This window comes from Balaenoptera acutorostrata, chromosome 7 (genome assembly GCF_949987535.1).
Source record: "Balaenoptera acutorostrata chromosome 7, mBalAcu1.1, whole genome shotgun sequence".
NCBI classification, from domain to species: Eukaryota; Metazoa; Chordata; class Mammalia; order Artiodactyla; family Balaenopteridae; genus Balaenoptera; species Balaenoptera acutorostrata.
In genome coordinates this window covers 6,154,383-6,176,981 of record NC_080070.1, presented here as the reverse complement: position 1 = coordinate 6,176,981, position 22,599 = coordinate 6,154,383, and the positions used below count along the sequence as shown (strand labels likewise).

General features: G+C 51.0%; 2 protein-coding genes across 4 annotated transcripts; both read right to left on the bottom strand.

Annotated features, from left to right (window-relative positions):
• Nucleotides 1-803: 803 nt before the first annotated feature.
• Nucleotides 804-3,163, bottom strand: LOC103019413 (histone H2B type 2-K1). Its single transcript, XM_007165483.1, has 2 exons — nucleotides 3,032-3,163; nucleotides 804-1,040 (listed from the first exon to the last, which is right to left on the bottom strand). Exons 1-2 carry the CDS (start codon nucleotides 3,161-3,163, stop codon nucleotides 804-806), a joined length of 369 nt encoding a protein of 122 aa, XP_007165545.1.
• A 3,441-nt stretch (nucleotides 3,164-6,604) lies between these two features.
• ABCF2 (ATP binding cassette subfamily F member 2) lies at nucleotides 6,605-22,034 on the bottom strand. 3 transcript variants are annotated; one of them, XM_057550434.1, is made up of 15 exons: nucleotides 21,882-22,034; nucleotides 21,024-21,225; nucleotides 15,512-15,724; nucleotides 14,845-15,027; nucleotides 14,588-14,759; nucleotides 13,333-13,428; nucleotides 12,269-12,371; nucleotides 10,607-10,702; nucleotides 10,320-10,439; nucleotides 10,142-10,231; nucleotides 9,662-9,772; nucleotides 8,958-9,020; nucleotides 8,623-8,751; nucleotides 7,937-8,140; nucleotides 6,605-7,226 (listed from the first exon to the last, which is right to left on the bottom strand). In XM_057550434.1, the coding sequence occupies exons 2-15, from the start codon at nucleotides 21,181-21,183 to the stop codon at nucleotides 7,089-7,091; spliced, it is 1,878 nt and encodes a 625-aa protein (XP_057406417.1). In that variant the 5' UTR covers nucleotides 21,184-21,225; nucleotides 21,882-22,034; the 3' UTR covers nucleotides 6,605-7,088. The 3 variants fall into 3 exon arrangements, with proteins under 3 accessions (XP_057406417.1, XP_057406418.1, XP_007165469.1); XM_057550435.1 differs by lacking the exon at nucleotides 21,882-22,034 and adding an exon at nucleotides 21,749-21,805; XM_007165407.3 differs by lacking the exon at nucleotides 21,882-22,034 and having other exon boundaries at nucleotides 21,024-21,630.
• Between the last annotated feature and the right edge of the window lie 565 nt (nucleotides 22,035-22,599).

Here is a 22,599-nt window from a genome sequence, read left to right as displayed (position 1 = left end):
GTATGTAGGGCCACACTTCAGCCATCATTACAGTGAGCCTTTTCAGTACAAGAAGCTGAAATTACAAAGGGAACGTAAGGGATTTGGGGCTGTTCACTAAACCCCACCGCCTCAGAGGCTGAATGAGAAAGAAAAGGCAAACGTGGCCACACGTTAAGTGGTGAATCTAGGTGCAGGACATACATGTGGTCATTGTACATTTTTGCAATTTTTTTCTATGGATTTGAGATTTTTCAAAATAAAACTGGGAAAGAAAAGTTAGGAGTCTCAAAAACATTCTCACCAATTTGTTCTGAAGTTAAGGGGAAGAAAGCGTTAGGGGGAAATAAAAACATCTTAGAGATCCCAATCAGTTATTTAGAAGCTGGTTTGGGCCTTTCACTTTTGTGTCTTGAAGAATAGACCTGTGTAGCCCCTGTGCCCCGCACAGGACAAAAGTGATGGTGTGCTGGAAACAGCATCACAAAACCATGGCCTGCGAGAGTAACACGCATGGAATTTCAGGCCCAGAGAGGGCATGATGGAAACAGCTAGCAGTAGACCCAGGATTCTAATCCAGACCAAGTCGGACTTCATCTCACTAAGAATGAGAACGTTGTACATTTACATGTACACTCACATGTCCCTCACGGGGCCCACCCAGAAAGCAGTTTTTAAAGGTCTGAATAAGCGTTCTTCCAGCTTGGGAGCCAAAAAAGTGATGACACCCTTGCCCCCCATCACACCTTGCCTTCACCTATCCCTTTTTCAAATCACCACAGCACGAGGGAGCAGTTCACCCTTTATTAAGGTTGGGCCCCAGGTCACTTGGAGCTGGTGTACTTGGTGACGGCCTTGGTGCCCTCGGACACAGCGTGCTTGGCCAGCTCCCCTGGAAGCAGCAGGCGCACGGCTGTCTGGATTTCCCGGGACGTCAGTGTGGTTCGGCCCGAGTACTGGGCCAGCCGGGCGGCCTCGCCGGCCAGCCGCTCAAACACATCGTTCACGAACGAGTTCATGATGCTCATGGCCTTGGAGGAAATGCCGATGTCGGGGTGCACCTGGAGAAGCGGCAGGACCAGTCGATTAACACGGGGACTCTGCCCCAAGCCCCAGCCCCAAGCTGGGGGCTGCAAGGCCCCCTTACCAGCCTCTTTCCAGAGGCCGAGAGACATGGAAATAGGGATTTATTTTTTTACTACTATATCCAAGTTAAAAAAAAAAATTTCTCCCAACTGCAAGAGATAAGCAATGCTACCTCTCTTTTTTCATTTAATGCATTTGCAGAGTGTTCTATGGTATGGACGAATCATAGTTTACATTATACATTCCTCTCTTAATGGACATTTAGGGGTTTTGTTTTGCTATTACATTGTGTTATAATAAATCTGTCTTTGAACAGTTGTATGAGCACAATGAAGGTTATTCCTAGAAGTTCCTAGAGGGCTTGTGCACATAACTTGGTAAATCGTGACCACATTATTTTCCAGAGAGGACACTCATAGGACACAGTCTCAGCACCAGACTGGGAGTGAGGAGACCTGGCTTCTGTGGCTGTCCCATGAGTCACCGTACGACCTTAAATACGGCACTTTCCTCCGGGCCTGTTTCCTCTTCTGTCACAGAAGTTTTTGAACTAGGTGACCTCCAGTAAAACAAATGGTAGGGACCTCATAACAGTCCTAAAATGTGAGTAGGCGGATTTTTGCTTCTCTGTAAATGAGAGGTAAGCGACTGCCTGATGAGGCACGTCAAGCCGGTGGTGGCCACGGAACTAAGCCCGGGCTCCTCACCCAGCCCCCCCGCTCTGCCCACCGCCTCTGGTGCCCCGGACGTGACAGCCGGAAACCTGAGCCTGTACCGCGTGGGTTCAGCCTGACCCCTGCGTGTTGTCTTCACATCCTGTCCCCCTCAGGGTTGCAGAGGAGGGACAGCGGCTCACCCCACCGCACGGGGGACGCACGCGGCAACCCAGCCCCGCTCCCACCCTCCCGGCACGAGCTCTGAGCCGAAAAGTTAGGCTAAGCTGCCAGGCTCACTGATACCCGCTCCCACCCCCGCTTTCTTCAGGACACTGGCGTCTTCTCTGCTGCTGCCCTTTGGCCGATCCACATGGGCGCCGGGCCCACCCCACGAGGGCATTCCAGAGACCCGGGGATTCAGACCGGAGACAGGCTCCAGTCTGCGGTCTCATCTAACAAGGGGTGAGGCTCAGGCAGGTTGGGGAGGCTGAGGGCAGGCAGCCCAGCCACCCCTCTGTCCTCCCGGCCCCGGCTCTGCTGAGCAGGGCAGAGTGTTTGAGGCCAGGTTGCCCGGGATCCTCTAGACACACTGGTTGGGTACATGAGTGCCCCCAGATGCCTGCCAGGGCGAGCGTCCCAGGAGTAGGTACCTCTCACAGGTGCGCTGGGAGAAGCAGAGCACACGTGTGGGTTAGGGGTGGGACTAACCCACCCCTAACCCCCCAGAGCCAGGGGGACCAGATGTCCTCTGCTGTCGGGTCATGGGACTCAGTCACCCCACTGAGCCTTTATGTACCTGGGGTTCCTTAACTCTAAGGTAGACCAACCCCTTGGCCCCCCGAAGACTGAGTGCCGCCCGTCTGGAAGGCTTCCCCAAGGCTGTAGTTCACACGCACCGCCCCACACTCTAGCCACCAGTAACTAGTATCCTCACTGTAGCCACTACTAACTAGTACTTCTCATTGTGCCAGCCTATGTTTGGCACCTGGTCACCTTCAGCCCGGCACTTTTTTGTGGTCTTCCTTTAACTATGTCCCACCTAACGTTCCACTTAATAATCTGGTCTGTCCAGAAGCCTTGTAAGCCTCGGGACTGTGGTGGCAGCATGTTTGAACTGCCTCCTTCACATCACAGGACACGACAGACACTGAGCGGTTGCGGGGACCTCCGAGATTAAGTGCCCACCCCCTCCAGAGGGGCTCGGGGGCCTCGGTGCCGCAAGTAAACTGCGCCCCGGGCTCTCCATCCAGTGCCCTTTGCCGGCTCTTTTGCCAGCACTCTTCACGCGCTCGCTAGCTCCCCGCTCTCACCTGCTTCAGCACCTTGTAGATATACATCGAGTAGGTTTCTTTGCGCCGGCCACGCTTTTTGGACTTCTTGTCTCCAGAACTCCGGCCCCTCCGGCCCGCAGGCTGCTGCGCCTGTCCATGCTCAGCGCTCATCTTCCCGCTCCTCCCGGTGGCCTCCTCCCGCGCCTCGCGTGGACTTTTAAGAAGTCAGCTGCCCGCCAGGTGGGGCTGGGGGCCAGCACCTGGGAGCGGGGGAGGGGCCTGGCCCAACCCTACCCAGAAGGCGCTCTGGGGCTCTGGGTTAATCCAGAAAGAGCCTAATTGCTCCCTCCTCTCCCCCAGGGATTTCCCATCTCTGAGTAAGAAGCCCCCCGCCAGCCCCCTTCCCCACACTATCACCTCCCATTGTATTACTCACCATCAGGGTTCACGCCCTGCACTCCAGCAGCACCCGGAGCTGGGGGCTCAGTGCTGGGGAGCGTCAGGAGGAGCCCAGTGCACCGCGCCCCCCCCACCCCCCAGGGCCCTACAATACAGCTGGAGAGACAAGACTGGTTCACGCGCAGCAATCAGGGGAGAGTGAAAGGGCTAAAGCGTGTGGAACGGAGAGCTCAGAGAAAGCTTAGGGCTACAGCGGCCAGAGAAGCCTTCAGGGAATAAGTGAGGATGTGAAGCTGGTCTGGTGGGATGGGTACAATTCAACTGGGGAGAAAGGAGATTTTAGTTGGGAGGAACGGAAGAAAGAAGTCAATGCACGTGGTTACAGGGAGGCTTGGGCTGAAGGCAGAAGACCCGAGAGCCCAGGCTAGGTGGAGGCGGTGGGAACCACAGCTGGGAGGGCCTGACAGGGAGGGAGTCCGGGCGGGAGGACTGCAGGAAGCGGAGCAAGAAACACGGGGCGCTCCCCGTGAGAGCAGGTGTCGTGGGGTCCCTGTGGAAGTTAGTTGCGAAGGGAGGAAAAAGGCGCTGTTGAGTGGAGAAAGTTGTCTCACTTGGCACCTATGCGTGAGTATTTCAGGTTCTTGAACGCTGTGATTAAAGAAACCAGGAGCTGGGGCTTCCCTGGTGGCGCAGTGGTTGAGAATCTGCCTGCCATTGCAGGGGACACGGGTTCGAGCCCTGGTCTGGGAAGATCCCACATGCCGCGGAGCAACTAGGCCCGTGAGCCACAATTACTGAGCCTGCGCGTCTGGAGCCTGTGCTCCGCAACAAGAGAGGCCGCGACAGTGAAAGGCCCGCGCACCGCGATGAAGAGTGGCCCCCGCTTGCCACAACTAGAGAAAGCCCTCGCACAGAAACGAAGACCCAACACAGCCAAAAATAAATAAATAAATAAATAAATAAATTTATTTTTAAAAAAAAGAAAAAAGAAACCAGGAGCAAGGTGACAAGTCCAGGCTGTGGGGAAGAGGGTTTTCCCAATCAAGAGGTGGGGAGGGAGTGAAGACGAGCATCACCTGTCGTGGGGGAAGGTGGGCCTGAGCAATCGCCAGCTCACCAAGCCCCCCTTTTCCCAGTTCCCAACATCCAGCTACAGCCTAGGGTTTGGAGGACCAGGAGGGCAGTTTTTAATCTAAAATGAGGCCCTAATTTTAGGTGTTTGTAGAAATATGTATTTTGTGGGATTTTTAAGCGTTCTTTTTTTAAATATATAAATTTTTATATAATTAATTAGTTTATTTATTTTGGGTCCATTGGGTCTTCACTGTTGCGCACGGGCTTTCTCTAGTTGCGGCGAGCGGGGGCTACTCTTCGTTGCGGTGCACGGGCTTTTCATTGCAGTGGCTTCTCTTGTTGCGGAGCACGGGCTCTAGGCGTGCAGGCTTCAGAAGTTGTGGCTCGCGGGCTCAGTAGTTGTGGCTCTCAGGCTCTAGAGCGCAGGCTCAGTAGTTGTGGCGCACAGGCTTAGTTGCTCCGCAGCTTGTGGGATCTTACAGGACCAGGGCTCAAACCCGTGTCCCCTGCATTGGCAGGCAGATTCTTAACCACTGCGCCACCAGGTAAGCCCTTAAGCATTCTTAAAAAATCTTGAGACTGCCTTTTTTTCTGGACAAGCTGACTAGCCTATTATGTCTGTTCCTCTGGTTCTGAAGCCCTCCCATCCCTGGAGACCCCAACAGACTTCAACAGGGTTTCTTAACACACCCAGACCCTCCCTTGGCCAAAGTAGCAGCTCTCATCTGTTCCCATTATCCTCCTAACCAAGTCTCTGGATACTCAGGACAGACTGACAAGCCATTTTTGTCTGGGCCCCACCTGAGGCACAAAGCAGCCAAGCCAGGCCCCTTGGGGTCAGAGGGCGGAGTGGGAGTCCTAGTCCCTTACTCCAGCCTCGCGAATCTCGGACTCAGCTGCAGCTCCTCACCTGCTACTCTGTTCCCTCTGCCCGGGGCAGCTCTTGGACTCCACGGCCATCTGAGATCCTACTCACCTTTCAAGTTAGAGCACCAATCCCACGTTTCTGGGCAGCTACTCAGGAGAAACTTCCTTCCCTTTTACAGCCTTCTGTGTATCCTCCTAAGTCACAATTTAACATCTGATTTATGCCCTTTCTGTCTTATCGGCTTTCCCATTAGATCAAGAGCTCCTTGGGGATTTAGACACCATCTGGGACTTTTTTTTGCCTGTTTTACATCGTCTTAGATGTTCTATGATGGGCACTGAAAAATCATGGCTGTGTAAGTTTCCCCACAGGGATGGCTGCTGAGGTTTCAGAGATGGAGTGATGAATCCACATCGGTAAGGCTAGAAGCCTGGTGGCACAAAGGCTGGAAGTGCTATTAAAACTCAGACAGGCTATGCAAAGTCCTGGCTTGGAAATAAAACAGATATAGTGCTAATGAAAATTAAGCTTGTGGACAGATAAACTGATAAAACTTCCTGTATCCCACCAGGAACAGTAGCTCACAAACATCAGTGTGAAAATGCAGACTCCTGACCATTTCTGCATCTTGCCCATCCCACCAACTGAAATCAATAGGCCTGAAGCCCAGGAATCTGCATTTTTAACCAATGTCCCCAGTTTTGTACAGGCAGCAGCAGCAAAGCCTCAGACCACTCTGAAAAACATGCTCCAGGAGAGCAGTTCTCAAAGTGTGACCCCCGGACCAGCAGCACAGCATCACTTGGGAACTTCTTAGCATTGTTAATTCTTGGTCTCACCCCAGACCTACTGAACCAGAAACTGAGGCAACACCCAGCAATCTGTGATTGAACGAGACTTACAGGTGATTCTGATGCATGTTAATGTTTGTGAACCACTGGCCTAAGAAAAGGCACGATTTCACCTTTTTTTTTTTTTTTGGCTGCACCGCACAGCATGCAGGATCTTAGTTCCCCAACCTAGGATCGAACCCGTGTCCCCTGCAGTGGAAGTGCAGAGTCCTAACCACTGGACCGCCAGGGAACTCCCTGAAAAGGCACAATTTCAGATCAGAGGGAAGAGAGTTCTTCCACTGCCTGTGGCCTAGTCCTCAGGCTGCATCCAGCCCGCCGACTCCTGCCCCAGCTCGTGCCGAGGGAAAGTGAATGCTGGCACTGCAGGCAGGAGTGGGAGAAGGGCCTAGAGACCCAAGAAGGAAGACAGGGACCATGGCTGCTTCTCTCTTTATTGGACGCTTTGTAGATGTCACACAGGTCTAAAAGTTACACCATTAAATAATTATTTAAAAACCGACCAGGATTAAGGCCCTGGTCCAGAGCTCCAAACCAGAAGCAGAAAGGAATGGGGGTGGTGGGCTGGGAGGTATTCCTCCAACATCACCAAAACCCAGAAAACGAGGATCCTAAGCTCCTTCACAGGCCAAACCAGGGCACGGGCCCTTGGGTTAACCCTCAGATGCCTCTGGCTGCATCACTATCGGGTCAGAACCAGCAAGGAGCCGGCAGGAACAGCCAGCCGAGTCCAGACGTGGACAAAAGTAACCGGAAGGACAGGAGACGGACAGGTACTGTCCAGCTGTAGATGAGATCACAGAGTGCAGCTAAGGCAGGTGGGGGGAGGGGCTGGGGAGCAGTATTGCAGCAATGCAGGAGTGCGGCCCCAGGGGCCTGGCCCAGCCGGCCGGCCGGCAAGGGCTCACACGTTGTGGGTCCTCCTGGTGAGCTGGGGCTCCTCGCCCACTAGCTTGGACTTGAGGTGCTCCTTGTAGGCCAGGATGTCTCCAGGCCACTTGGTGATTGTCTGCTTCTCACAGACCCAGATTTCTTGTGCAACCTAGAAAGCAAATCCTAGACTTAATGATCCTGACCAGTATCCTTCCCATCCCTGCCCAGGAGACTGTTCCCAGGGGATTCTGGGAAGAAAACCCCATAACCTCCCGCCCAGGCCCAGAGCCAGCTCAGTTTCACTACCTCAACGTTCTTAGGGCTGGCCTAACCCAAGAGTACCGTAACCAGCAGATTTTGGAGCCTTCCAAGCCAGGACCTGCTGTGTCACCCCGATTTCCAGTTCCCTAGTAGGACCTAGATCTGTTCAGACACTTCACTCTCAGCTTCCTTTTCTCCACCCCATCTTCTTGAAAGCTTCAGAGAAACGACCAGCAGCTTTTTCACTGATGACCAGCAGTAGCCCTCTGTCTAATCCAGAGTCTCCCTAGTATGATACTATTTCTAGGCTGAAGAATCTTGGAACCACAGAAGGAGCACCCTGTTCTCTACCCAACTCCCTTGCCCATTTTGGCCAACAATGCCAAGTAGGCTAAAAGCCCCAAATAGCTACTGAAGAATTCAAGTATTTCCACTAAGGCTTTCTAAGTTTCCCAAAGAACCATAAGATCTGGCCCTGTCCACCCTGTCTATGTCCTGAGCCCACTTTCCAGATACAGTCAACATGAATTAGGTGCCCTCCACGTGCCATGACGGTGCCCTACCTGCCTGCCTCTCAGATGCCCTCTGCTATGCCTCCCAGCCAGCCAGAAGCCTCACCTGCTGAATGAGTCTGAAATCATGGCTGACCAGCATCATACCACCCTCGAAGTCATTGACGGCGTCCGCCAGGGCGTCGATGGTCTCGATATCCAGGTGGTTGGTGGGCTCGTCCAAGAAGAGCATGTGAGGGTTCTGCCAGGCCAGCCAGGCCAGACACACTCGGCACTTCTGCCCATCAGACAGGTTCCGGATCGGGCTCACCTGCGTGCAACCGGCCAGTTATAAAAGCTGGTGTCGCCCTTACCACACATCGCAACTCACCTCTCCCCATGGCTCCTCTGTCGTCACCATTTCACGGAAAGTGGGGCTCAGGAAGACCCAAGGTCACACAGCAAGACGGTGGCATAGCTGGCGGTCTCTCAAGACCCAAAAGGGATACACCTGGAAGCCTGAAGCCGTCTTGACACAGAATCTTAATAAAGTGGAGCAATCCAGGGGACCCACAGTTGAGACCTGAATCCAGGAACTTGTTTGCGAGGTTTCAGTTTCCCTTGCCTTTAAGCACAGTGGCTCATCCCGCTAGTCAGGGGGGCAAGGGCACGTCAGAGACTGGCACGCTATCCTCGCCCCTCCCCTGAGACCTAAGTGCTCCAATGCATAATAACCCAGAGCAGAGGAAAGGCAGACTGTCCAGCCATAGCCTCCCAGTTACCTGGGGTTCTTCCCACACCCCCTCCACTGACCTGCTGTTTCCCAGTGAGACCATATCGCCCAATGATCTTCCTCATTTCTTCCTTCTCCTTGATCTCTGGGTAGCATTTCATCATGTACTCCAAAGGCGAGAGGTCTAAGTCCAGCTGCTCTTGTAAATGCTACAGGAAAAAAGGGACCCACCCAGATGTGGCTGGTGTCCCACTTCCAAAGGAAGCCTGCTGGGTTTCCTGCCGAGTACCTCTCTACCTCTACCTAGGGACCTGTTCAAGACTCCAGAGGCAACTAGGAGCTGACTTGGTCACATGCAGCCCCATTCCCACACCCTAGGTAACTCCCCGCTCCCCACTCCCCGCCAGGACTATACCTGATGGTAACGCCCTATCTTGACATGAGAGTGTTTTCGGATCATTCCGTCTGTGGGTAGTAGCTAGAAAGAAAAAAAATAAAAAAGAGTAGAAAGTGGAAAGATAAGCACACAGAAAAGGAACCCCGGTCAGAAGCAGACATAGGCAGAGAGGGGAATCAAACACATGTTCGCACTGAACAAGACTCATACAACTTCCTGAACTGAATCTACACCACCGCCTCACAAACTGCTATTCTGGCCACTCTAAAAATATCTAGGACGGTCTACTGAAACAGGTGCTTTCAAGGGAGGCACAGACACACGCCACACAACCTACTGAGTAGTCGCTGGATTACTGTACGGCGCACTGACTGCGGAACAAGGGGCTTGGGTATAGGTCCGACATACATTTTCTACAGCAAAAGCATATTTCTGAATGCACAGGCGTTTCTGCATTCTAATTGCTCTGAATGAAACCACAGAAAGATGCTGAGAGCGTGCGTGTGTTCTCCCTCTCACCCACGCTCTCACACACACAGACCCCCCCCCCTCAGGTTTCTCTGAGAAAACTGCCCCAAACCTCAGCCCTACCCAGTGAGACCACACGCCCCAGAGGACGGCTCGCTCGGCCCTCTAAGAGCAGCGGCCCCGGCCTCCCGCCCTCTCCCGCGGGTGCACCAGCATCCACTCCCGGAGCCCCTCGCCCCAGCGTGGCACCGCACCTCTCCGGTCAGCAGCTTCAGAAGCGTGGACTTCCCCGCTCCGTTGGGCCCCACCAGCGCCACTCGTGTGTCGAGATCGATACCAAACTCTAGATTGTTGTAGATGCAAGGCTGAGGTGGGTGTGAGAGAGAAAGGGATACGGGGCTAGGCTGCTGGTCAGCCTGACTGCAGACTCACCCCGCCGAGTCCCCAGTCACCGCCGGAGGAGGTGGGAGTGAGGAGGGCGGCAGCTCTCACGCGGACCCCAACCCCCTGCCTCCAGCCACCAGCCCGGCTGAGCAGTTTTCCCTCCAAGTACTTGAGTGGGGGTTTCTACTCTAAGCCCCTCAATCAGGCGCCCCAGGCGGCCACACCGGAAAAATCCCGAGCACCGCGTGGGTCAGCGGGCGCGCTCAGCGAAGGGCAGGAGGCTCTCCTCAGCAGCTGCCACTTACCTTGGAAAATGCACCCCAGCTTCCCAACCACACCCAAGTACTCACCCCATCTTTTGTATACTTGAAGCTGACATTTTGCACCATAATAACGGGTGGAGGGATCTTGCCACATGGTGGGAAATAAAATGACAGTGTCTAGGAAAAAGAGAGGGCATTTATCAAGTCAGGTCCTTTCTCATCCACCTCACCTTAGGCCGCCTAATTCCACCCAGTCAGAACCTACCTTGTCACTCACAACCCTCTCTGTCAGTCCTGATGCCATCATTTTCTGTAGCGTCTTCTCCTTGCTCTGGGCCTGCCGGGCCAGCTTGGCACTGCCATGACCAAACCTAGCGATGTAGTTCTGAAAGAGACCAGAGAGGAGGCGAGGAGTGTGGGCAGGCTCCAAACAACTCATCTTAAATGCATGGTCGAAACTGACGACAACGTCTTCTCTAGCGCCCCTCAATCCCCACACGCCCTCACCCAACTCCCCTGGAGAAAGCGAACTCGGCTCTACGATCGCCCTACCTTCATGTGTGCAATCTGATCCTGTTCCCAGTGAAACCTCTTCATCTGATTCTCTTCCAGCTCCAGCCGTGTCTTCACATACTGATCATAATTACCCTGCAGGAAAGTGCACCAGGCGAAGACAGGCAGCTTTAGCCTCGGTCCTGGGTTCTCACTCAGGGTTCAGGGGGATGTGAGATGGCATCTCATTTGGCCCTGGTTGTAAGACTGTGCAGTAAGGGGACTTACCTGGTGGCGCAGTGGTTAAGAATCCGCCTGCTAATGCAGGGAACACGGGTTCGAGCCCTGGTCTGGGAAGATCCCACATGCCGCGGAGCAACTAAGCCCGTGTGCCACAACTACTGAGCCTGCACTCTAGAGCCCGCGAGCCACAACTACTGAAGCCCACGCGCCTAGAGCCTGTGCTCCGCAACAAGAGAAGCCACCACAATGAGAAGCCCGCGCACCACAACGAAGAGCAGCCCCTGCTCGCCGCAACTAGAGAAAGCCCGCGTGCAGCAATGCAGACCCAACGCAGCCAAAAATAAATAAATAAATAACATAAAAAAAAGAAAAAAAAAGATTGTGCAGTAGGGAAAGAGGAAGTGCCTTAAAGAAGCATATCCTAATCTAGAACCTGAGGTCTTCCGAACTGCGTGCCTCTCATTCTTAGCTCAGCCAGAGCAGGGCTCCGGATCAAATCCTCAGGTTAGCCATAAAGACACCCACAGCGTTGGCAATAGCCCTGAAAACCACTGTCAAACAGATATCTAGAGGCTCACAGCCTTCCAAGAGCACCTCTTTCTACTCCCCATCCCTAGAGACTGAAGCCCCCATGCAGACTACAAGAACTTCCTCCAGGTGGGAAGACATCAGACCCATCAGATTTAGGACCTGGCGAACCCTGCGCTGTGGACTGCCATGGTTTCTATCTGCAGAAAACTAGACTCAACCTAAACATCCATCGAAAAGGGTCTGACAAATGAGTTACAGGCTAGCCACACAATGAAATACTACGTAGTCACTGGAAAAAATGAGCATGATTTATATATACTCATACAGAAAGCAGTCCAAGACAAATTAAATTTTAAACGCAACCTACAGAAGAGAATGATTAAGATTACAACTGTGATAAGTATACGTGAAATCTTCTACAAACGCTTGCAAGTATGTGTGAAATTTCTGAAAGACTATGTAAGAGAACTATTAATACTCCCATGGTGAGTACAACCATGAATAAAGAGAACTTCTGTTTTTCATTTTTTGATATGTTTTTTGAAATAGAAAAAATGTAAAGGCAAGGCAGCAAAGTGGGCTGTCGAGATCCTGGCGCCCATTCTTCATGGAAGGAGAGGAGGAGGGGTACCGTGCTGGCTGCCGTGAGGCAGGTTTAAGTAGCCACCCGAGAAGGCAGACAGCAGCAAGGCCTGCCCGGGCACCATGAAAAGTCAACCTCTTTGCACAAGGCAAACATACACCATATGCACAGGCTGCCAATCCGTGGCCTATGGCCTGAAAGCAATTACTTTGGGACCAAAATAAAACAGGGTGCAGAACTCCCTGTCCACATCTTTTTATAGCAATACGTAGAAAAGGACTGCTAAGTCTATTTTTTTTTTAAAGGAGAACTTCGGGGAACTGGTAAGCACAGAGGTTACTGTGGAGAAACCGGGGCCCACTCACCGTATAATACTTCAGTTTCTTGTTGTGCATGTGAATGATGTTGGTACAGACACCATTCAGAAAGTCCTGGGAATGGGAGACGAGGACCAAGATGCGCTTAAACCTGCAAAGCCAGAACACCAGTCAGGGGGGCGCTCAGAATGGCAGATGGTTCACAACAGGTGGGCCGAATGTCAGGCCCAGAAAACCTGCATCCGTTCCCGTCCTTACGCCTAGGCATCCTTTAGATTTGTTCGCCACTTCCCAGTCCTTAGCACCTAAGCCGCCAGTGCACAATCTGCCTGTAAGAACACTTTGATGCCCTCCAAAGTATGGTGAGACAGTCTGAGTTTCCTCAAACTTTTGTTCTAATTTTCTCTTTTCTCTTGATAGGTAAGACGTGGATTTATTTAGAGAGAAACACACCCCACAGACAGAGTGTGGGCATCTCAGAAGGTGAGAGCAGCCTGCTCTAATTTTCAAAAGAATGGAGTGGAGATGGCAGTAACCGTGATGGTAACATCAAAAGTGTATGCACACAGACACCCATAAACACATCTAAAGTCATGGGTGGGAAGAACTGGAATAGGCACAGTAAAAATCACCACGCTCGGCTTTTTAAAGAAGGTGCCAAGTCATTGCAGAGACCATGGAAAGCCTTATTCTAGAACTGGGGCAATATTCCAGGTTATCTGGCTCTCTAGCCATAGGACCACTGCTATATGGGCTATTTTTCTCTTTGTCACTGCATCATGATCTTAGATGGGAATCCCCGTTTATATGATATATATAAATACAGTTAAGAAAAAATATTGTCTTAATAAAGACATTGTATTTTAAGTAATGGGAAAAACCAAAAAGAGCAAAACAAACAAATCCACATATTTCAGACTAAACAAAAACAAAAAGGCCTGCCCTAAAGATGCTTACCACCTTTTCAACCTGGCCTTCACTCTGGCCCCACTTCAGTCCACTTCTCACTGCTCTAATATCACTGTGGGTCCTGGGCATCCCTCTCCCTTGGACTCTGCTCAACTCCCCCTTCAGGACCTGCCCACTTCCACCCCCCAGCCCCGCCCCCTTACGTCTTTAGCTCTTCTTCCAACCACACACAAGCGTCGAGGTCCAGGTGGTTGGTGGGCTCATCCAGGAGCAGCATGAAGGGCCGAATGAAGAGGGCTCTGAAGAACAGGAAAGGAGACAGAGCCCTTCAGCGTAATGGGTGCTACGCAGGAGGGGACAGCCTGCCTGCTACCTGCAATTCCGGTCAGGCCTGCACTGAGTCCTGAAACCAACTCTAGGCTCTATACCTCAGGGGAAAGGTGAGGACTAGGAGAGAAAGCAGAGATGAAGAGTGGGGGTTAAAGGGCAGGAAACAGCTGAAAAGCAGGGGGAAGATGCAGTTTGGAGATAAGCCTGTAAAAGTCCTTATGAGTCTACAAGTCTTTTACACTGAGGTTGGTGACCATCGGGAACACAAAAGGATACAGAAAAAGTAAACTGCTGAACTAAAAAGTATTCAGATTAAACCTAACTGGTGGGGTTGCCAGACTCTAGCAAGGAGGCCAAAGAATGTTCTTTTCTGAGGTGGCATCTCAAGACAGGAAAAACAAGGGGAGAACGCTGGGTCCACACGTGGTCACCACATCCGCAGCACTTGTTAGAAATAAGATTTCTGGACATCCAACTCCAGCATTCTGACTCCAGCACAGATTGAAGAGGCTAGGAAATCTGTATTTTTAAAAGCTCCCTAGGTGAATCTGAGGCAGCTAATCCTTGCTGGCACGTGAAACCACGGCTCTCATGTTCTAAGGCACACAAGCAGCTTTGCTAAAGCAGTATATCAAGCCTCACCAATGCACTTGGCAGAGACTGGCGGGGTAAGTAACCACCTCTTTAACTGGGGACTTTCTGGGGGTTTGGTGGGGGAATGATGATCTACAGAAACTCATTTCGGGTCCAGGTCACAAGAGGGTAAGAAGGACAGAAATCCTAATAGCTGTCTAACATTTTATCTTTAAACAGCAAGAATTAGAAGGACTGAAGCACAAACAACGGCGGGAGAGGAGTCAAGAGGAGAGAAAGAAACAGACCTACTCTACCATTTACCTAGGGCTGGTCCCAGATTCCTAAACACTGTGCCGGAAGTCCAACAATGACCACTTCAGTCAGGAAGCTCACTCCTTAGCTCAGGTATACCACCCCCACCCCTCCACACTGTCAATATTTGGCACTTACTGACCATCAACCCTGTTCTAAACAGTTCCACTGGTTTAGAACCCTGCTCTAAACGCTGAGAGAGATGGGGTGCTACAGAGGGTCGAGGAGGGAGAGACTCACCTGGCGAGGGCAACCCTCATCCTCCAGCCCCCACTGAAGTCTTTCAGCTTCTTGCGTTGCATGGCAGGTGTGAAGCCCAGTCCGTGCAAGATCCGTGAGGCTCTCATCTCCGCCTTGTCAGCGTCCAGCTCCTCCAGTCGCTCATAGAGCTCTAAGAGCTTCTCACACTCCGCTGCGGACAGCGCGAGGCCCGTGAGGCTCCCTGGGCCTTTCCCGGGAGGAAGCCCGCCCCCGGGGCCCCGGGTCTGCAGCCCTACCGTCCTCGTGAGCCAGCCGTTCAGCCTCCCTCTCCAGCATGGCCCGCTCCGTGTCGACTTCCATCACGCACTGCAGGGGCGTCTTGTCACTAGGGGGCATCTCCCGAGTCAGATGGTAGATGTCGATGTGCTCAGGGATGGGCACTTCACGTTTCCCAATAGCAGACAGCAGCATGGACTTCCCTGAGAGGGGCAGGCAGAGCACAGGAAGAGAAGTGGAAGCTCAGGACAGCTCTGCCTGTCATTCTCCTACGTCAGCCCCTCCACCCCAGCCACACCACGACCTCATCACTGTCTGAGTACTTTCCTTCCTTTCATTCATTCAAATCCTATGATCCCCCCATCCCTGCCCGCATCCTCGGGACACCTTTCCTCCAATTCTTGTGCCAGCCCTCCTCTGTGAAGTCTGTTCATCCACAGCCGCCTCACGCACCGCTACTCCCGCCCCTCCCCCCCCACTTCTCCAGCACCTACTGTCTACAACTACTCACGTGGTGCTTATCACGTGACTGCTCTGTATTGCTAGTTCCTCTTCCCTGGGCATACCTGGTCTCCCACCCATACCATAAACTCCTTGCTTTGTACATATCTGTACTAAGTAAATACTTGCTGAGTGACATATGAGCCAAGGAGAGATACCTCCCACCTCACTGTCCAAGGGCCTCACCAATTCCATTTAAGCCAATGAGACCATAACGACGGCCTGAGTTTAATTCCAGTTTGGTGTCACTGAGCAGCTCTTGACCATGAAAGGTGAGGGAGAGGTTGATGATGTGGGCATCAGTACTGTTGGGGTGAGAGGCGAGGACGCCAGTGACAGCTCGAGCAGCAGCTTTCTTCATCTCAAAGTCCTCTAGCTCCTTGGTCAGCAAATCCACTTCTGGGGACAGAAAACAAAAGCAGTTTGGGAAGAGGGCTATGAGACAGACGAAGCTCGTACACAAAAAGGCACGTCTCAGAGCATCTGGATAGAGCAGTCAGTAGAGCGTCAGACTTTTCATCTGAGGGTCCAGGGTTCAGGCCGCTGGCTGGGCATTTGTGGCTTCTGCCCTTCTTTAAGTTACCAAATATTATCATACAAAGATCCAAAGGCTGAAAAAGGCATGCCCTGAAGGACCTGGGCTCAAGATCAGGTTGAGCTGACTCAGATGTTTCACAAGCTTTAAACAGGGTGTACACTGCATACAGATCTGCCCTGGTATCCTGCTTTCACGGGCATTTTTTACTTCGCAACTTGTCCTTTTAATTCTAACTTTCCTTGTTCTAAGATGATATAATGCATGGTAGGAATGGCTAGAACTCCAAACTGTCCTCCATGAGTATGTGTTAAAGAATTAGTACCAATGCCCAAAATGAAGCAGATGCTATAGAGGTGCAATGCTCTTACTCCACGACCTAGCGCTTCCAGATGGTGCTTCCAAGAAGCTATGCTGCCCAAAAGGGACCAGTATGAGAAAATGCACACAAGGATCAATGGCAGGCGGAGCCAAGGCTGGGAAAACCAGAAGTTCCAAGTCCGGAGGGTTTCAGTGATGCAAACTGACCATGAGACAAAAGACTAGCTGTTCTGCCTTTGTAGTTTTTCAGGCATGACTACATTTTCAGGCTGGGAAGAACTATTAATATATGGCTAACGTTAACTGGCTAATAGTTGTTGAGTCTACTCTGTGCCTGGGACTGTACTACATTATCATTCCCCATCTAATTTAATCCCCATAACCCTTAGAAGATAAACTTAGGACCCTCATTTTATACATGAAGAGGTTAAATAATATAGCCAAGGTCAAAAAGGCTAGTAAGTGACAGACCCAGAGTTTGAACCAGGCTTTGTCTGACCCCAAAGCCATGACCTTAACTATTTCACTATCCTACCTTTCCATAAAGGACAAGTGCCCACAAAGTATTATTGAAAGTGGGACCGAAATGGGGGTAGAAGGAGTCTTGGTAAGTCTCTTCCAAAAGAGAGTAAGGTGATCTATTAACCTTTTCAGGAAGGAGTCAAAAACTACACATGAGGATCCGCTACCGTGACAATCTTCTAATTTTCTAGTCTTTGTTACCCTTACCCGTTTTCCCATGGTAACCTTACAGTAGAACACCTGAAATGAGAAAGCCCACGTGCTTGTCCTTAGGAAGAGTAAAGATGGAGTAGAAGGGGGAAGAGAGCCCGGTGCCGTCCTCAGACAGGCAGGCGTGGGGAGAGCAACTTCAAGGGTGTGATGGTTAGTCTTAGGTCACTCTCCAAATACCCCATCCTGTCGGGAGATTACCACTGCTGGTGCTATAGCCACCCTGCTGCTGAACCTGCTCTGCCTGCAAGGAGTCAGATCCGAGGGCAGGGACTGTCCTGCCAGACAGATGGCAGTCACTCTATGTCTATCTCAGCTTCCAGTACAGTGTGTTATACGTAACTGCTTGATGAATACAGGCATACCTCGTTTTATTGCACTTCGCTTTATTGTGCTTCACAGATATTGCAATTTTTACAAATTGAAGGTCTGTGGAAACCCTACGTCAAGCAAGTCTATCAGCACCATTTTTCCAATAGCATTTGATCACATCCTGTCTCTGTGTCACGATTTCACACTTTTTCATTATTATATTTGTTACAGTGATCTGTGATCTTTGATATTACCACTATGATGGCCAACATTTTTTTAGCAATAAGATATTTTTAAATTAAGGTACGTACATTGTTTTGTTTTATTTATTTATTTATTTGGCCGCACCACGTGGCTTCCAGGATCTTAGTTCCCCAACCAGAGATTGAACCTGGGCTCTCAGCAGTGAACGCGAAGAGTCCTAACCACTGGACCGCCAGGGAATTCCATACAGTGTTTTTTTTTCGTTTGGTTTTTTGTTTTTTATTTTTTTGGCCACACCGCACAGCATGTGGGATCTTAGTTCCCCAACCAGGGATCAAACCCGTGCCCCTTGCATTGGAAGCACGGAGTCTTAAGCACTGGACCGCGAGGGAAGTCCCCACACATTGTTTTTTTAGACATAATGCTGTTGCATACTCACTAAACTACAGTATAGCGTAAACATAACTTTTATATGCACTGGAAAACCCCCAAATTCGTGTGAGACTCACTTTATTGATACCACAATATTGATATTTACTTTATTATGGTGGTCTGGAACTGCACCCGCAATATCTCCAAGGTATGCCTGTACTTTTCAAATGGAGAACAAATTTTTTGTTTTGACTGATGAGAGGAATTTAAAAAGTCTCTTTTCTACACAGTTGAGTTACCAGGCTTCCCACAGCCCTGCTTTGTGCCAATCCCTGTTCTAGATGTTGAGAAGAAGATGTACAGGGAGAAGTTTATGGTCTAGATCAGAAGTTGGTAAACTTTTTCTTAAAGGGCCAGATGGTAAATATTTTAGGGTTTACAGCCCAAGAGACAAAAATCAAAACTATTATGTAGGTATATACATTACCATTTAAAACGTAACCACTTAAAAAATGTAAACCATTCTTAGCCTGGGAGGGGGGGTGGCTTAAAAAAAGGCTGGCCAGATTTGGCCAACTGCCTGTTTCTGTAAATAAAGTTTTATTGGGACACAGCCACACCCATCATTTACATATTGTCTACGGCTGCTTTCCACTACAATGGCGAAGTTGAACAGCTGTATCAGAGACCATATGGCCCACAAAGTTACAAATATTTACTATCTGGATCTTTACAGAAAAAGTTTGCCAATCCTTGGTCTATATCTCTATCTGCTCAGGCAAGAAGATCAAAATTAAGGGAAAGCTATACAGCCAACCCTCTACATCCACAGTTCTGCATCCACAAATTCAACCAACTGAGGATTAAAAAAAAGAATTCCAGGAGTTCCAAAATTTCCACATACTGGCAATTATTTCATAGCATTTACAATGTATTAGGTATTACAAGTAATCTAGAGATGTGCTAGGTTATATGCAGATACTACATACACCATTCTCTATAAGGGACTTGAGCTTCTGTGGATTTGGGTATTCACAGGGGTCCTGGGACCAATCACCAGCAGATACCGAGGCACTACTGTATACCATTTTCTCTTGATCTCTTCCACTTTACAGCATCTATGACCTAAGTCATCTCCTGAGCTTTAAAATTAAGACTTAGACCTCACTGTCCTAGCCTACAGCATCCCACAAAACAGACTCAAAAAGTAAGTGAACAGCACTGAATAGATGCAGAAGGGATTCTGGAATAAACTTAATCAGAGAGAATACTGTAGACTTCACAAGCAGCCCCTTTCTATTCATTCCCCAAGCAAGGGGACCAGCTGAACTCTGGTGCCTGTCTTGAAGAGTCTCACTTTCTAAAGAAGGTTGAACTGTCTGCCAGAAGTCGCTTTCTTTGATATTTATCTTAATCTTTCCGTACCTCACTACCTAAAGGCCATGTGGCAATGGTAACAGGTAAAGGCTGGAGAACAGTGACCTGCAGCATTAAGTAATTCCAAACTCAGAGAAGAGAGAGGACCCAGTCTTGGGAGAGGGAACAGATGACCCATTAATTATGAAAGCAGAAATGACCCTGGGTCCCTGGTAATAAGAAATGTTTTGAGAGAGCTGGCAAGAAAACCAGATTTCATATTTCAGAAGAGTAGCTCCCTGAGGAAGCAGGGTGAAAACCAAAGCTCCCTTATTACTGAGATAGGGATACTATAGCTGGGTTCCCCCTGAGAAATTCTGGTTTCCTAGGAAGAAAGGTGAAGAAGAAATTTGTAATGGGAACAGTGGACAATAGTCTCAAAGTGGGATTCAGTTTTCTATTTTTCCAATTCATCCAGAAAGTACCTACAGAGCTGATGATAGATACTGCTTAACCATTGTTCCTGAGGACCTAGAGGAACCCTGTCTACTTTACAGATCACAATTCAGCCTGCTCGTTCACTCCTATCATTCTTAACTTCCCATCCCTCCACCACTCTGGCCAGGAAGAAAACATCCCCATGGCCTGACTTTACTGCACTAGCTTTCTCTCATAATTCTTATTTTGGAGACAATTCCTACCATTCAACTCTCTCCTCTCAATCATTTTTAACTCTCCCTTTTCTGAATTCCTATCTGTCTGTTGTAACTTGCATTAATAATTCTCCTCTCCTCTTCAAACATTTACCTAGTATCTCTATCTGCAAGGCCGATCAGGCAAAAAAAATATACTACACAAGACGTGGCCTCTGCACTCAAAGATCAAGCAATTTAGGTGAAGAAACAGAAGGCACAACATAAAAAGGTAAAACTGGGACTTCCCTGGTGGTCCAGTGGTTGGGACTCCACGCTTCCACTGCAGGGGGTGTGGGTTCCATCCCCTGGTTGGGGAACTAGGATCCTACATACCGTGCAGCTCGGCCAAAAAATAAAATAAAATAACACTACAGATAGTATAGGGGTATAGTGAATGGCAATACTATTGAGGTCAGGTTTGACTGGGAAAGATTTTACCATCCTGAGCTGGGCCCTGAGAGAAATGTCAAATGTAGCTAGTACAAAAATTGTGGTATTAGAACCTCAGTGTGTAAATGGACAAATGTGGTGACTATTCAAGGGACAACAAGAGTCGATGGAGAAGACCTCTTCAGAGTGTTTTCAGGGGGCAAGGAAGAAGGCTGGGATAGACTGCCAAGGGCCGGGGATACTCTTGATCACACACTGCCCTGCTTCCCCATCTAGACTGCAAGATATCAGACGGCAGAGCGTGCTTAGAGTGCCTTAGTTTCCAGCACAGTGTCTAACACTTGAGAAGCGCTCATAACAGAAAGGCATCTCTCTCCCAAGAAAAACCCATAAAACAACTCATGTGTTTCTGTCTTGCTGGTACAGCCACTACCGCTGGGAGGACAAGGGTATCATGTGGTAAGGAGCCTGGCACACGGACCTTCATGTGTAGAAATGGAAATTAAGAAAGGGGCAGGGAACTGACCTTCTTCTCCAAGTCTAGAAGACAGGGCAGCAAGGCAGCACAACCACTCCCATATCTGCTTGCCACTGAGTATGTGAGAACTCTGTGTTCAGTTTCCTTGATCAAGCTCCAACTCTACTGGTTTGGTTCATCGTGAAAAGTTTCACGGCACCAGATATATGGTCCAGTGCCCCCAGCATCCGGACTCTGATTCCAGCTGGGGCATCCTTTATGTCCGAGCAACCATCCCAGGCACCCACCTCTCCCTCAATTCACCTGTGGTCTCTTGGCCATTGGCCTCCTCATTTCTCTCCTCTGCCACCTGTGGCTCTGTGACAGCATCTCCGTTTTCTTCATGTCCTTTTCTGGGCCGCTGTCGTGCTTTGGCAGCTTCCTTCTTTTTGGCTGCCTTCTTCTTGGCCAGGTCGGAGGGCATGGTGATGAACCACAAGGGAACGTTACTGTTCTTTCAGGAAGCCTGAAGGAAGGCAAACACCCCCAGGTTCTAAACTTCCGCAGAATGCCTGGGCCTGGTTCCATCCCTCTCAGGAACTGCCTAGCGAGCCTCTGATCCCAGCTCCGTCCCAGCCTAGTCGCTCCCAACTCTGTCAGGATCTCTCAAGCCAATTCGGATCCTCGGCCGCTCTTCTAATCTCAACAGCTCTTCCCTCGGGCTCTGTCCACCAATCCCCACGGACGGCCTCACTCTGGAAACGCTCCTCCTTTCAGGGCCTCCAGTTAGGGACCGGGTTCGGCCCCTCGGCACAGGTCCCGGTCTCCAGTTTCCCCACAACTTGGCGCTCCACGCTCCAGCCGGCCGCCTCACTTTCCCGGGCTTCCTCCTCCAGTTTGCCTCCGGCCTCCTCCCCGTCGTCCCCCTCCACACCAGCTGGCCGTCGGGTCCAGCTTCTTCCCGGGGCGCCCTCGTGCACCCCCCCGTGAGTCCCCTCGGGGTCTCCTCACTCGCCAACCCCCGAACCTCCCCAGCCCCCGCCCGTCACCGTCTCTCCCTTGGCCCCTTCTTCTCCCGCGCAGCCGCCTCCATCCCAGCCCGGTCCTTCCTCCCTCTTCTCGTCCCCCCTCCCCCTCACCGGCCAGCACCCTCCCCCCCCAGCGCCCCTTCCCCCAACTCACTGGGCCTCGCCGCTCGGCCTCTGTCGCAACAGAGCAGCTCCTTGAGCTCCTCCGCGTGCGGCCGGCTCACTAGCCAATCACGGTCTCGCGCGGCTCTCGGCGCGCCGCCGCGTAGACTCCTGGGAAGTGTCGTCCTCCAGCCGTGGCTGCCGAGCCTGAGACCCTCCTCGAGAACTACCGCGGATTCCAGGGGCCTCGCGGGCCGGCGCGACGTCATCAGGATGCGCGAGGCTGGGGAGATTGGAGTCCAGGAGCCCTCTGCCAGCGGCGCGCTGCGGGAACTGGAAACTGCAAATCCCAGCTGGCTCCTCGGATAAGTGGCTGCACCTTCCAGGCTACCCTACCTCGGGAATAGCTGAGGAATTTTGCGGAGATACCGGGTTTATAGGGCCGCCCAACCAGCTCAGACAGCAGGGCGAGCGACTACACTTCCCGGCAGGCATCAGGCAGGAATGGGTCGAAACAATGGGGGAACGAAGAGGAGGGAGGAGGAGGAAGCGTGAGCCGGCTGGTGAGAGGGACGGGAAGACGCTCATCACTACGAAGATGATGCGAAGGACAGAATTTCTCTATGAAAGAAATGTGTCCTCGTTCCATGAAACTGAGGTTTTAGAGGCTGGTCCAGTGTTAACCAAACTTTAGAAGGTGCGGAACGTTGTTCCTGAACCGTGGCTGCTCAGCCTACCCACTCCAGAATTGTTAGGTTTCCATCCAAGCC

Bases quoted from the DNA above. Each gene is read 5' to 3' on its own strand.
- LOC103019413 (XM_007165483.1), bottom strand. From the start codon at position 3,163: ATGAGCGCTGAGCATGGACAGGCGCAGCAGCCTGCGGGCCGGAGGGGC. The intron at 1,041-3,031 runs GTGAGAGCGGGG...CCGCTTCTCCAG, and splicing joins TCTACAAGGTGCTGAAGCAG to GTGCACCCCGACATCGGCAT.
- ABCF2 (XM_057550434.1), bottom strand. From the start codon at position 21,183: ATGCCCTCCGACCTGGCCAAGAAGAAGGCAGCCAAAAAGAAGGAAGCT. The intron at 10,232-10,319 runs GTAGGTTCTGAC...TCTTTTTCCTAG, and splicing joins AGAGGGTTGTGAGTGACAAG to ACACTGTCATTTTATTTCCC. The intron at 9,773-10,141 runs GTGAGTACTTGG...CACCCACCTCAG, and splicing joins TCAAGTATACAAAAGATGGG to CCTTGCATCTACAACAATCT.